The 13411-nt window shown below is 47.8% G+C and overlaps 1 protein-coding gene across 1 annotated transcript in view; it reads left to right on the forward strand.

The window, feature by feature from the left end:
- The window catches only part of MRC2 (mannose receptor C type 2), a 105226-nt gene that overhangs the window by 56687 nt on the left and 35128 nt on the right, over window positions 1-13411 (forward strand). Inside the window, exons 7-9 of the mRNA XM_029572991.1 lie at window positions 1854-2042; window positions 2497-2651; window positions 3153-3263. Of these exons, the coding sequence (XP_029428851.1) occupies window positions 1854-2042; window positions 2497-2651; window positions 3153-3263 (455 nt within the window). The remainder of the gene's footprint in view (window positions 1-1853; window positions 2043-2496; window positions 2652-3152; window positions 3264-13411) is intronic.

A 13411-nucleotide genomic window follows, 5' to 3' on the forward strand; every position in this document is an offset into this window, starting at 1 on the left:
GTCACATACACACACATACATACTCTTATACACACTCACAACCTCTGTGTCTCACAGACATTGACACACTCAGGCTCTAAGACCCTCCCCCCCCCCCCCCACACACACACACAAGCTCTTACTCCCCCGGATTCTCTCATACACACACACGCCTTCACTCTCACTGGCTCCCTCACATACACACACCCCCATGCAAGCTCCCATTTATTCTCACACTGCTCCCCCCCACCCCCCAGGCATGCACACATTCATTCTCTCTCTCACAAACACACACACACACACACCCCAGGAAGGCACCAATTCATTCTCACATACACACAGACCCCAGGCAGGCACCCATTCATTCACACACACACACCCAAAGACAGACCCCCTCTCTCTCTTTATTCAGCAACTTCGGAGCCTCTCTCATTCCTCTGCTGCCGCTGTCACTGCTGCCGCATGGCTATTGGGGAGGCGGCAATCGCTGCTACTGACACTGAAGCCCATTCTGCTGCCTCCTCTGTGCAGGCCCCGCAGTATAAAAATTTGTGGGGCTTCCAGTTCCTCCATGCTGATCTCGTACATTGCAAGATCGGCATAGAGAAAGTGCTACTCTTGCACATTCCCAAAGATAACAAGCCAATCACTAAAAATTCAAACATTATTATTATTTTTTAACCTTTGCTGTCTAATCGGTTGGTCATAGGCTTTTTTTCCCCATCTTCCCTTTCTTGGTCTTTTGACAATTCCTTTTACAGAGACTCTTTTTTTTTCTGTTTTTTTTCTCCCCACCTGTCATCTTCCCTCCTTCCCTCAAACACACACTCAGGCTCTCATTCTCACATGCTGTCTCACTCGCTCACACACACTCAGGCTCTCATTCTCACATGCTGTCTCACTCGCTCACACACACTCAGGCTCTCATTCTAACATGCTGTCTCTCTCTCTTACACACACACACTCACTCTCTGGCTCTCTTTCTTACACATACACACAGGCACAGGCTCTCATATGCTGTCTCACCGAACATACAGGGTCTAACTCACATACACACACACACACTCTACAGGGCCTCAGCCTCTTTCTCACCTCTGGGCCTCCTCTTTGTGGGTTGCCACGGGATGGGCTCCGCGGCGGCCCTGATCTTCTCAGGCCGCCGCAAGGTGGGATACGCAGCAGCCCTGCTTCCGGGCCTCCTCCTCTCAGGCCACTACGAGCCTGCATGCGCAATAGTCCTACTACCAGCCGCCGCAAGATGGGATCTGCAGCGGCCGTGCCACAAATGCAGCATACAGCTCCTCTTCTGGATGTGGTGGATGTTCCTCCTCCTTCCTGCCTGTGTGGCTCCAGCAAAGTTTTTTTTTTCTGGGGCCGCGCAGGCAAGAGGGAGGAGGAGCCAGCTGGAGGTAAATTTTTCTTCGGGCCGTGATGGCACCAGAGTCCTGCTGATCTTCCTGCTGTGCGCTGCCCCCCCCCCCCCCATGGTATGCCACTGAGGCAGGGTGAGGCAGACACCACAGCAGCGTTCTGAGAAGGCCATTTTTTTGCCGCCTCAAAATTCTGCCACCTGACGCGGCCGCCTCACCCTGCCTCATAGAACCGCCCCTGTGCCACCATCTCTTGAGTGGATGATCTGGTAGCATTAGACCGCTCCTCTGAGGTTTTCTTTGGAATTGTAGTCAATGCTTACCTATTAGGCCATTCCTCCATTTAGTAAGTTGAGTGATCTTTCCATTAAAATGGGAGCCAGCAAATGCATAAGATATAGTGCTACAAAGATAGTGACTGCTTTTGAGGGGGCCAGGAGCTCTGTAACCAGTCTTGAGGCGGGACTGTGACCCTGTAACTTGCCTTTCTGTGTTGCCCTGCAGAATCCTGGGCGAACGTGAAAGTGGACTGTGAGCCTGGCTGGCAGGGATTCCAGTACAACTGCTACCGGCTTACCGGTGACAAAAAAAACTGGCTGGAGGCAAAGAAGATGTGCCAGCAAGGTGGAGGGGACCTGGCGAGCATCCACACACTGCCAGAATTGGAGTTTGTAACCAAATGGGTAAAGCAAGGTAAGAGACCATTGGCTGCTTGCTGCCTCACACTCCATCTCACACCTTGTACCTGTGTTGACAATAAGGGAAGAGCAGATATTGACAGTAAGGGAACAGCACCCTGTTTGTGCTGATGAGAGGACACTGAATCGGTATTTGTTTTATTTATTTATATAAAATCAGTTTCTTCTCCGCATACTTCCAGTAGTTCATAGGGGATTACAGTTAAACACACACATTGAAAATTTAATAACAGAGCAGTACAAGACAAAATAATTCAAACAAAAACAGCATTCATGTAATAGCCTGCCATAAGTCAAATATTTCCTGCTTATGCAGTATGGATCATAAGAAGAGAATATTGTCTTGCTATTTGATAAGAAAACACATTATCTTGCCATGCTTAGAGAAAGGCACGACCAATAGGAAAAGGGAATAGATACATCTGTCTGTTTCTCTCTCTTTGTGACAGATGTAGAAGAGCTCTGGATCGGCCTGAATGACCTCAAGCTACAGATGAACTTTGAGTGGTCGGATATGACCCCAGTCAGGTTCACTTACTGGCACCCATTTGAGCCCAACAACTTCTGGGATAGTTTGGAGGACTGTGTCACCATCTGGGGACCGGTGAGAGGCAACAATTTTAGCTCTTGTGGGCAGCAAAAGCTTTAGCGCAACTCCTGCAGATAGAGAGCACTTTGAAGCATTCACAGCAGAAGCTTGGAGGTAGCTACATCACTTCTGAGCAGCTGATTAGCCTAGCTAGTGCTGAGCGCCGACGGACAAAACTCTAGGTCTGGCATCTGTGTATGATCTTAAGCACATCATGTTATCTTCTAGCTATAACTGGCTGATGATTATGATGATACTCTGTTCTTTACATAGCACCACCATGTTTTTTTTTCCACTCATGAAGTAAACATAATCCAGAAACAAGCGTGCATGATTGGAGGCATGCATATTTCTATGAATGTATAGTGTGTTGGGACCCAGTATATATGAAAGGGAGCTGAAATATAATGCCCGCAAAGCCTCAGGTCCTTTCTCATCCTTACCTCTGCTCTCTGCCCTGCTCTCTTGGACTGCTCTCCTCTCATTGATGACACTGTTGTCTCTGCTGGTCTGCAGGATGGGAGGTGGAATGACAGTCCCTGCAACCAGACACTGCCATCCATCTGTAAGAAGTCTGGACAGGCCAAAGTCTTTGAGACAGACGAGGAAGAGCACGGCTGCAGAAAGGTGAGAGGTCAGGTGACATCCAGCACCAAGTCAACAATAGAACGTGCTCCTGAAGGTGGATTGCTTGGTTTTTCTTTCTATGTTAACCCTCCTTTTTATGTCCCAAGTATTTTTTCCATTTTTATTCCCCACCTCCATCCTTAGAATTGTTCAGCCTTCTCTGTGAGGCTCCCTGTTCTCATATCCTCTCGTCTCTCCTTGCTTATTTCTGGTTTCCTAGCGTGTAGCCAGATGGAATCAGGACCTGCCAGCAGATGGAGACAAAGTCAGACTTCAAAGCTGACATCACTCTAGATACACCCCTGCAGTAACCTCAGCCCTTCAGTATTTCTCTGTCTCTGCACCTCTCCCTACGGGGATTGCTGAACCTTTTGGAAGGAGAAATTCTACAATTAAATTGGAGAAAAAATTGAGCCCCGCTCTCCTGCGGTGATACCTAAAGGTCCTTCCCCCAGTTGAGAATTTCTGAGGTGATTTCTGAGATCCCTCGGAGGTTTGCCTTGGTCCAGTAGCTGGTTCCCAGCATGGCCTTTGCTGCTTATGCAGGAAGCCGAGCCCAGCAGTAAAGGCCAAAGCCCTCTTCCCCCTGCAGCCAGAGTCCGTCTCTGTACTCAGCCGGTAAGCACTGAGTCCAGGTAGGTAAAAAAAAAAAAAAATGACAGAAGATTTACCTTCCAATTCAGACATTGGAGAGGTTTCGGTAAGACATCCTCCAGTCTCCTTGCTCGGCGTGCTGTACCAACGTCATTCCCGATCCTGTTGGGGTACAGAGAAGTGAGCTTCCGAGCAGGTTGAGTGGCCCTCCAGTGTGCTAGGCCCTGCTTTAGGCTTGGTTGGCACACCACGTGGTAGGCTGCGGTGGCGCCATTTTGTGCGTCCTTGTGCATGCAGTATTGCCCTTCATAGAACATCCGTATGCGCAGGGCGCATAACGTTGCACACGTACATACACACCTTACTAAGTGCAGAATACAGGTGAAGCCGGGCGCACGGGTTATATGGCGCCTCGCTGCATCCTGCCTAGACGCCCGAAATCTGATCACATAAAATTTTAAGCGCGAGCCAACAGTACACACAGTTACTGCTGCCAATAGCTCCGGCAGCCAAGAAACATAAGCACCTTTCTCTCTGCGCTGCTTGTCATATTAGGACTTCAAGGTCTGACCTGGATTCTTGCTTATGTCAGCACTGTGAGGAAGCCCAGGGAGAGTTGGCCTCCCCGGACTTTGCTAAGCCCAGCTCCTCCCATTCAGAGGATGGATCAGCCACAGCCTTAACTGGAAATACCCTGGATCTGAGTACCCCCCCGGAATGGCTCATCCATGGGAGAGGGAAATTCAGCAATTATTCCTTTTGTGTTTTACTATGTTGTGATCCGTTACAATGGCTTGTCCTAGTGACGGTATATAAAACCTAATAAATAAATAAAAATAAATAAACACCTACCCCTCTACCTCCTGGGTTAGGCATGGACCCGGCCGCCTTCTCTTGGGTGGAATTTTTCCAGGGCCTTCGTACAGGCGCAGTCTACTACCTCACTTGCCCCTGTCTGGACAGAACCTCAACCAGTAAGCCCTCCCTCTCCCAGTCCTATCGGCAGGCCTCGAGGCAATCCTCGCCTCACCAAGGGTATCTCTGGCAGGGATCCAGAGGGCAAGGATGAAGAGGAGAATACAGATTCCTTGGAAGATGGGGAAATTCCTCCTGGTTTAGAACTCTATCGGACCATGCTATAGTTTTTCCATAGAAATGAATTGCCAGCCCTGGTTTCCCAGACCCTAAGATGCTGGGAGTTTCTGGGACAGACTCTTTGACGGAACCAAAGAAGAACCCTATTCTGGTTTCACTATTGAAAGCCTCTTGCTACTTTTCAGTACTGGAAGCCATCCAGGAGTTGACTGACCTGGAGTGGGATGCCCCAGAAGCAAGTTTTAAAGGGGGTTGAGCGTTAGAAGCTCTATACCCACTGGATCTGGCAGTGAGAGTATGTTTGCATTTCCCTAAAGTGGATGCACTGGTCTGTGCCGTCTCTAAACAAACAACAATCCCAGTGAAAGGAGGAGTGACTTTAAAGAATGCACACGATAGACGGATGGAGTCATCCTTAAACAGGCCTTTGATGCAGTAGCAATGACCTTACAGACTGCTTCCTGAGCATACCCAGATCGGTCCAGACAAATGGGTTTATTCATCCCTACCAGCAGATGGAGGCAGAGGACAAAACTTTGGGCATTACTTACTTATGAGAGTGCCATCTACAGTCCCTCAGTATTTCTCTGCTTCCAGCAGAAGGTGTAAATCTGCAATCTTGAGTGATCAGAGGATTAGTGCTCCCCGAAGTGCCAGGTTCCTGTTGAGGGCCAGCCCCCGGGTCGAGCCAGACTGGAATACCCCTGGCAGTTGCAGCCCGAGACCCCCAGGTCCACTGATAACCAGGGCGCTGATTCACTCAGTGGAACCCGAAGTCCCCTCCTGTCTGCTTGGCTGAGTCAGGGAAGTACCCTCTCTTTGGGGCCTTTTCTTGGCTCCTCGCTTCGCAGGAGTTGACAACGTTCAAGTGGATTATCTCAGCCAGCAACAGTTGGATCCAGGGGAGTGAGAATTCTCCACCACGGAAGCCTGGAATCACATTTGTGCCCATTGAGGAACTCCTCAGCTGGACCTTATGGCGACGTGGGCCAATGCCAAGACGGAAAGGTTTTTAAGTCGCAGGCAAGAAGCCAGAGCGGTGGGCTTTGACACTCTAGTATGCCCGTGGCCGACAGGGCTTCTCCTCTACGCTTTCCCTCCATGGCCAATCATAGCGCGAGTGCTCAGATGGATAGAAGCGCATCCAGGTTTGATGGTTCTGGGAGCACCGGAGTGGCCGTGACATCTGTGGTTCGCTGATCTGGTACATCTGGTAGTGGACGAACCATTGCGGCTGGCTCATTTGCAGGGTCTACTCCATCAAGGTCCCATATTTTCGGATTGGGCAGATCGCTTCTGTCTCGTGGCCTGGCTTTTGAGAGGCGACGCATGCATCTGAAGGGGTATTCAGAGCCAGTTATTGCTACCCTCCTTCAGGCTTGATGCCCGGCTACTTCCATTGCTTATTCTAGGGTGTGGAAGGTTTTTGAGTCCTGGCATGGTCAGCAGAATGTGGATCTGCTGCTGGCTTCTGTTCCACACATTTTGTCCTTTTTACAGTAGGGCTTGTCTAAGGGGTTGGCTTATAGCTCGCTCAGAATCCAAGTCTCAGCCCTGGGTTGCCTCAGAAGGAAGGTGTGGGGCAAGCCTTTGGCCCCTCATCCTGATGTTGTGTATTTTCTGAAGGGCGTTAAACATCTGCATCCTCCTCTACGGAACGTGTGCCCAGAGTGGAATCTCAATTTGGTGTTGCGAGCTCTGTGAGGCTTCCTTTGAACCTTTGAGTTGCGCATCTTTAAAGGTCCTTTCCTCGAAGGCTGTCTTTTTGGTTGCCATTTGCTCAGCCAGGCGAATCTCAGAATTACAAGCCCTTTCTTGCCGCGATCCTTTCTGCCAACAAGGTTTCTTTAAGTACAGTGCCTTCATTCCTTCCTAAGGTGGTCTCTGCCTTTCATGTGACTCAGACAGTGGAGTTGCCGGGGTTTCTGGACTGGTCTCATGATCCCTCTATGGGTAGGGATCTCCATCTCTTGGAAGTGCGGCACGCCCTGTTGCGCTATTTGAAGGTTACCAATTCTTTCAGACGATCTGATCATTTGTTTGTTTTGTTCGGTGGAGCTAAGAAGGAAGAGAAAGCATCCAAAGCTTCGTTGGCTCGCTGGTTGAAGTAGACTATTACCTCGACCTATGTTGCTAAAGGCCGCGCAGTTAAAGCTCATTCCACTCAGGCGTCGTCGTGGGCCGAATGTCAGCTGTTGTCTCCTCAGGAGATATGTAGGACCGCTGTTTGGTCCTCACTTCACACTTTCACTAAGCATTTCCGTTTGGATATGTGAGCACTAGAGGCGACATCCTTTGAGAGTGTGCTGAGAACGTGTCTTTCGGGTTCCTGCCCGGGGCTTTGATGCATACCACTTGTCTGGACTGATCTGGGTATGTTCAGGAAAGGAAAATTGGTTCTTACCTGCTAATTTTTGTTCCTGCAATCCCACAGATCAGTCCAGAAGCCCACCCTTGCTGTTATGCTGAAAGACTGCTTGTTTTGCTGCTGGGCCTGTGTGCTCATAAGAAAATGTTTTAAAATCTGTTAAGATTGTTCACTTTTTTCTGAAAGTTTCAAAGTTTTATTGGAGGTGGTGTTTCCTTTGGTTGGTGGCTATCCGGTTTAGGGTATCCATCCCAGGGGATTTAGTTTGCACTGTTGTTAAATTAAATTATAAAATAGCCACTGCTATTACTAGCAACAGTAGCATGGAATAGACTTAGTTTTTGGGTTCTTGCCAGGTTCTTATGGCCTGAATTGGCCTCTGTTGGAAACAGGATGCTGGGCTTGATGGACTCTTGGTCTGACCCAGTTTGGCATGTTCTTATATTCTTATCTTGGCTTGGGTACAGGTCAAATCTGAGGGGACTGCAGGTGGCAGTCTCGGATAAGTAGCAGTGCCCAACATTTTGTCCTCTGCCTCCATCTGCTGGTAGGGATGAATAAACCCACTTGTCTGGACTGATCTGAAGTATTACAGGAACAAAAATTAGCAGGTAAGAACCAATTTTCCTTTCTTGTTGGGCCCTGGTAGCGCATTCATGCCTACTCTTCTCTCAGGAGGTGGTTGACTCGGGGGTGAATTCCAGAGTGGTTATGGAACCCACCACCGCCTTTTTAAATGACACGGGCTCAGATCTAGTCCGTACTTCAGCCAGAGGAGTGGCCTCAGTGGTGGTGGCCAGAAGAAAGCCATGGCTGCGGAATTGGTCAGCAGACACAACCTCCAAGGCAAATCTTACAAAGATGCCCTTTAAAGGATCACTCCTTTTCGGAAGCAAATTGGAAAAGTTGGCCAGTAAATGGGGCGAATCTCTAGTTCCCTGGCTACCAGAAGATAAGAGAAAGCAGTTACAGTGCCCCTTGCCTATGAGGGGTCAATCCATGGACTCCCAACGTTTTCGCTCCTACAGAGACTCGACATTTCAGAGGTCTCTGCCCTTTGGGAGATCAGTCCTTTCATAGTCGACAGCCCAAGAGAGGGGCAGGCTCGGGTTCAGGTTCATCCCGAACCCCCCCAATGAAAATTTGCCGCCCCCCCCTCCCCACAAAATGAGGAGTTAGTGGGTCGACTGTCCCTCTTCTACCAGAGGTGGGTCAAGATCACTTTGGACAAATGGGTACTAGAGGTCATACGAGAAAGATATGCGCTGGAATATTACAGTACACCTAGAGACATATTCATGATGTCTCCTTGGCACTCCTAGCACAAGAAGCTGGCAGTGAAGACTACTCTTTTAAGGCCCCAGGAAAATACAGGGCATTATTCCATCTATTTCATCGTACCCAAGAAGGAAGGCTCGAACCCCATCCTGGACCTCAAGAATGTCAAGTGACATCTACGAGTAAATCATTTCCATATGGAAACCTTACGTTCCATGATAATAACCGTACAATTGGGAGCGTTCTTAACCTCCCTGGACCTATCTGAGGCCTATATACATATTTCAGTCCATCAAGAACACCAACATTTCCTATGCTTTGCCGGTACTGGGTAACCATTATCAGTTCCGGACACTGCCCTTTGGCCTAGCCCCCACCCCCAGAACATACTCCAAGATTATGATGGTCATAGTGGCAGCATTGAGAAAAGAGGGATCCTGGTGCATCCGTACTTGGATGACTGGTTGATCCAGGCCAAATCCGTGGAAGAGAGTCTCCGGCTAACCAGCAGGGTGACCTCCTTGCTTCAGGAACTCGGTTGGGTCTTAAACCTGGACAAAAGCAGTCTCAAGTCCTTCCAGGCCTTGGAATATCTGGGAGTCCAGTTTGACACCAAGCAGGGCAAGGTCTTCCTTCTGATCATGTGGATAAGAAGTTTATATCCCAAGTGTGTGATGAGCATGATACGCTCGACAGTGTGGAGCTATCTTCAAGTTCTCTGTTTGATGGTGGCAACCCTGGAGGTAGTGCCGTGGGCGAGGGCACACATGCGACCACTTCAACGCTCACTACTGTCACATTGGAACTCACAGTCTCAAGACTATTCGATTCGCCTCCACTTACTTATGGTAATATACTCTCGGTTCCAGTGGTGACTATAGGAAGCTCATCTGAGCAGGGGTGTGCCCCTGTCCTCTCTGAACTGACTGGACCTCACAACAGATGCAAGCCTCTGGGGCTGGGGAGCTCAATATCATTTATTTATTTATTTATTTATTTAAAAAATGTTCTATGCCGTCGTTAAGTTAAATACCATCACAACAACGGTTTACAGAAGGGCACGATAAAGAGAAATATGGGTGGTATAGATTACAAATTACTCGTGTGCCATCATAGTATGGTAACAATGTAAAATAATAAGAACATAAGAACATAAGAAATTGCCATGCTGGGACAGACCAAGGGTCCATCAAGCCCAGCATCCTGTTTCCAACAGAGGCCAAAAACCAGGCAACAAGAACCTGGCAATTACCCAAACACTAAGAAGAACCCATGCTACTGATGCAATTAATAGCAGTGGCTATTCCCTAAGTATAATTGATTAATAGCCATTAATGGACTTCTCCTCCAAGAACTTATCCAAACCTTTTTTGAACCCAGCTACACTAACTGCACTAACTACCTTCTCTGGCAACAAATTCCAGAGCTTTATTGTGCGTTGAGTGAAAAAGAATTTTCTCCGATTAGTCTTAAATGTGTTACTTGCTAACTTCATGGAATGCCCCCTAGTCCTTCTATTATTCGAAAGTGTAAATAACCGAGTCACATCTACTCGTTCAAGACCTCTCATGATCTTAAAGACCTCTATCATATCCCCCCTCAGCAGTCTCTTCTCCAAGCTGAACAGCCCTAACCTCTTCAGCCTTTCCTCATAGGGGAGCTGTGTAAATTAAACCTGATTGTTAGGAACAAATTAGGCAGTTTGATTTTAACATTAATATGCTTATGTAGGTTACTAAAAACTTCTAGCTTGGTGCATCCTTATCACTCAACTATTTTTCTCCTTTTCTTTATCTTTATAAAATGCTTGTTTAAAAAGCCAGGTTTTCAGATTAGTTTTGAATAATTTCATATTTGTCTGTAGTCTTATTTCGAGTGGCATGGTATTCCAGAGTACAGGACCAGCCAGTGACAGTGCTCTTTCCCTTACTTGCGTGAGATGTGCTGATTTGACAGAGGGGACAGTTAGTAGAGCTTTATTTGCAGATCTCAGGTTTCTTTGGGGTACATGCACGCGCAGTGCCGTGTTAAGCCAGTCGACTTTATCATCGTGGATTAGTTTATGGATTATACAAAGTGCTTTATATTGTAATCTTTGTTCAATTGGAAGCCAGTGGAGTTCAGCAAGTGTTCCTGTAATATGGTCACTCTTTTTTTTGCCTGTCAAAACTCTGGCAGCGGAATTTTGCAGTATTTACAGAGGCCGAATCAGGAGCTATCAGGAGCTGATAGCCCAGGGAATTTGGAACGAAGAAGAGGTCCCCTGGAACACCAACTGCCTGGAAGCCCAGGCAGTCAGATTGGCATGTCTACAATTCAGCCACAGACTCCAGGGTCAAAGCGGTCCATGTAATGTCGGACAGCACAATGACAGTAACTTACATCATCTGCCAGGGTGGAACCAAGAGCCGTATGGAATGGGCAGAAATACATCTAAGGATGATTTCAGCCTTCCCCATCGCAGGAAAAGACAACTTCAGAGGAGACTTTCTAAGCAGGAAAGTGGGCATTGTCAGCCAAAGCCTTTCAGATGATGATAGATCGCTGGGGTCTCCCATTCATCGACCTGCTGGCCGCATCTGACAATGTGAAGGTTCCCCAATTCTTCAGTTGCAGAAGAGATCAGTGGTCCCTGGAGATCAATGCTCTCGTTCAGACCTGGCCAGAAGAAGAGTTGCCTTCCCCTCCATGGCCCCTGCTAGGCAGGGTCATTCACAAAATTGAGCACCACAGGGGATTAGTCCTACTAGCAGCTCCAGATTGGCCCAGGCATCCATGGTATGTGGACAATCGGAGACTCCTTATGAAGACCCCCCCTGTGCCTCCCACCGCACAGGGACCTGCTACATCAGGGACCAGTCCTTCACGAGGATCTGACTCAATTCTGTCTTACAGTCTGGTCCTTGAGAGGGCTCGCCTGATGAAGTGAGGATATTCTGTGGCAGTATTTGCCACCTTACTCCCCGCTCAGAAGTTCTCTGCATCCCTAGCATGTATGCAGGTCTGGAGAGTATTTGAGGCCTGGTGTGAGGAACGTGGTGTCCCCCCATAGGTGGCCAAAATCCCACTAATTCTGGAATTTTTGCATGATAGCTTGAATAAAGGTTTGACAATTAGCTCCTTGAAGGTCCAGGTAGTGGCTCTCTCCTGTTTTGGGGCGAGCTGAACAGAACCTGCCTGTCAGCTCATCTGGATGTGGCCTGTTTTCTGAAAGGGGTGAAGTACCTCCGGCTATCCCCTTTGGTGGCTGGTTCCCTTGTGCAATCTTAATCTAGTATTGGAGTTTTTGGCAGGGCCCTCCTTTAAGCCACTGCACAGTCTTTCTTTGCATTTATTAACCTTGAAAACTGTGTTCCTGGTGGCTATATGCTCGGCACGTTGTATCTCTGAACTATGGGCATTGTCATGTTGGGAACCATTCTGCTGAATGATTCCAGAAGCATTACAGTTTCGTACTGTTCCATCCTTCTTGCCCAGGTAATCTTGGAGTTTCATTTGAATCAGTCCATTTCATTGCCAACCCTAGATAAACACAAGGATATAGAAGAATAGTGCCTCCTCCATCTTTTGAATGTCAGTAGACTTTTGGTGCAGTATCTGGAAGTTTCAGAACCGGTCCAAAAGACAGGATCCGCCTTTTGTCCTTTACGGTGGAAGGAAGCAGGGCAAACCAGCTTCGCGGGCTACCATAGCTTGCTGGATTAAGGAGGTGGTCACGGAAGCCTATGTGGAAGCAGGAAAGCCATTACCTTCTCAGGTTTCTGTTAAAGCTCATTCAACTAGGGTTCAGGCATTCTCATGGGCGGAAGCTAGACTGCTGTCTCCTGGCGATATCTGTCGAGTGGCGATGTGGTGCTGCTTGCACACCTTCTCCAAGTTCTATTGCCTGGACATATAGGCCCAAGAGGATTCAGCCTTTGCAAGGGCGGGCAGCCTCCTGCCCCATTCGGGAGTAGCTTTTGTAAATCCCATTGGTCCTTATTCCTTCTGGCTACATGCTAGCAAAATGGACAAATTACTTATCTGATAATTTCATTTTACTTAGTGTAGACACTGACAGATGGTTTCAGCATCCCACCGACGGCTGCCCAAGAATGATGCCAAGGATTCGTCCGTGGAGTGGATATCGATTCCAAGAAATTACGTGTAAGCCATCATCCAGTCCCTAGAACAGGGTATCTATATTCTTACTGGGGTTCAGTGTTTATGATTGGTTAAATACAGTTAGTTATCTGTTTTTAATCATATTTTAAATCAAATTTTTTCATTAGTATGTCCAAGAGAATACTGAATGGCTAAGGTCATGGCAGGGGTATATTTAAGGTGACGTTGGCTTTGAAACCTGACTCCGTCTCCATCTGATAGCAAGGGAGCACATAACCCACTGGTCCTGAGTCCATCTGTCTACACCAAGGAAAATGAAATTATCAGGTAAGTAATTTCTCCATTCTCTGCAGCAGGCAAGCACAATTACTACTTTAGATGACCTAGAGAGGCACAAGAGGATAGCGATGAAACCAAGATAGTGACAGTAATTAATTTACACACCCTGTCCAAAATTCCTTCACCCATTCCATAATTTAGACTCTGTGACAATCATGTTTCAGGTAGACTCTAGGAGATCTATTACTCTGTGAGGGTTCCTGAGGAAATAAAACATTTTAAGTTTGGACTAGCCAACTCGAAAGAGAAAAGCAGGTCTGACATTCAGGCTGCCCAAGAGAAATATCCATGAAATGCTTGTGGAAATGATGGTTTGCATGTGCTGGTAACTCTGAAATCAGGCCCTGGTTGCATCTTCCCTGCTATTCAT

This window comes from Rhinatrema bivittatum, chromosome 12 (genome assembly GCF_901001135.1).
Source record: "Rhinatrema bivittatum chromosome 12, aRhiBiv1.1, whole genome shotgun sequence".
NCBI classification, from domain to species: Eukaryota; Metazoa; Chordata; class Amphibia; order Gymnophiona; family Rhinatrematidae; genus Rhinatrema; species Rhinatrema bivittatum.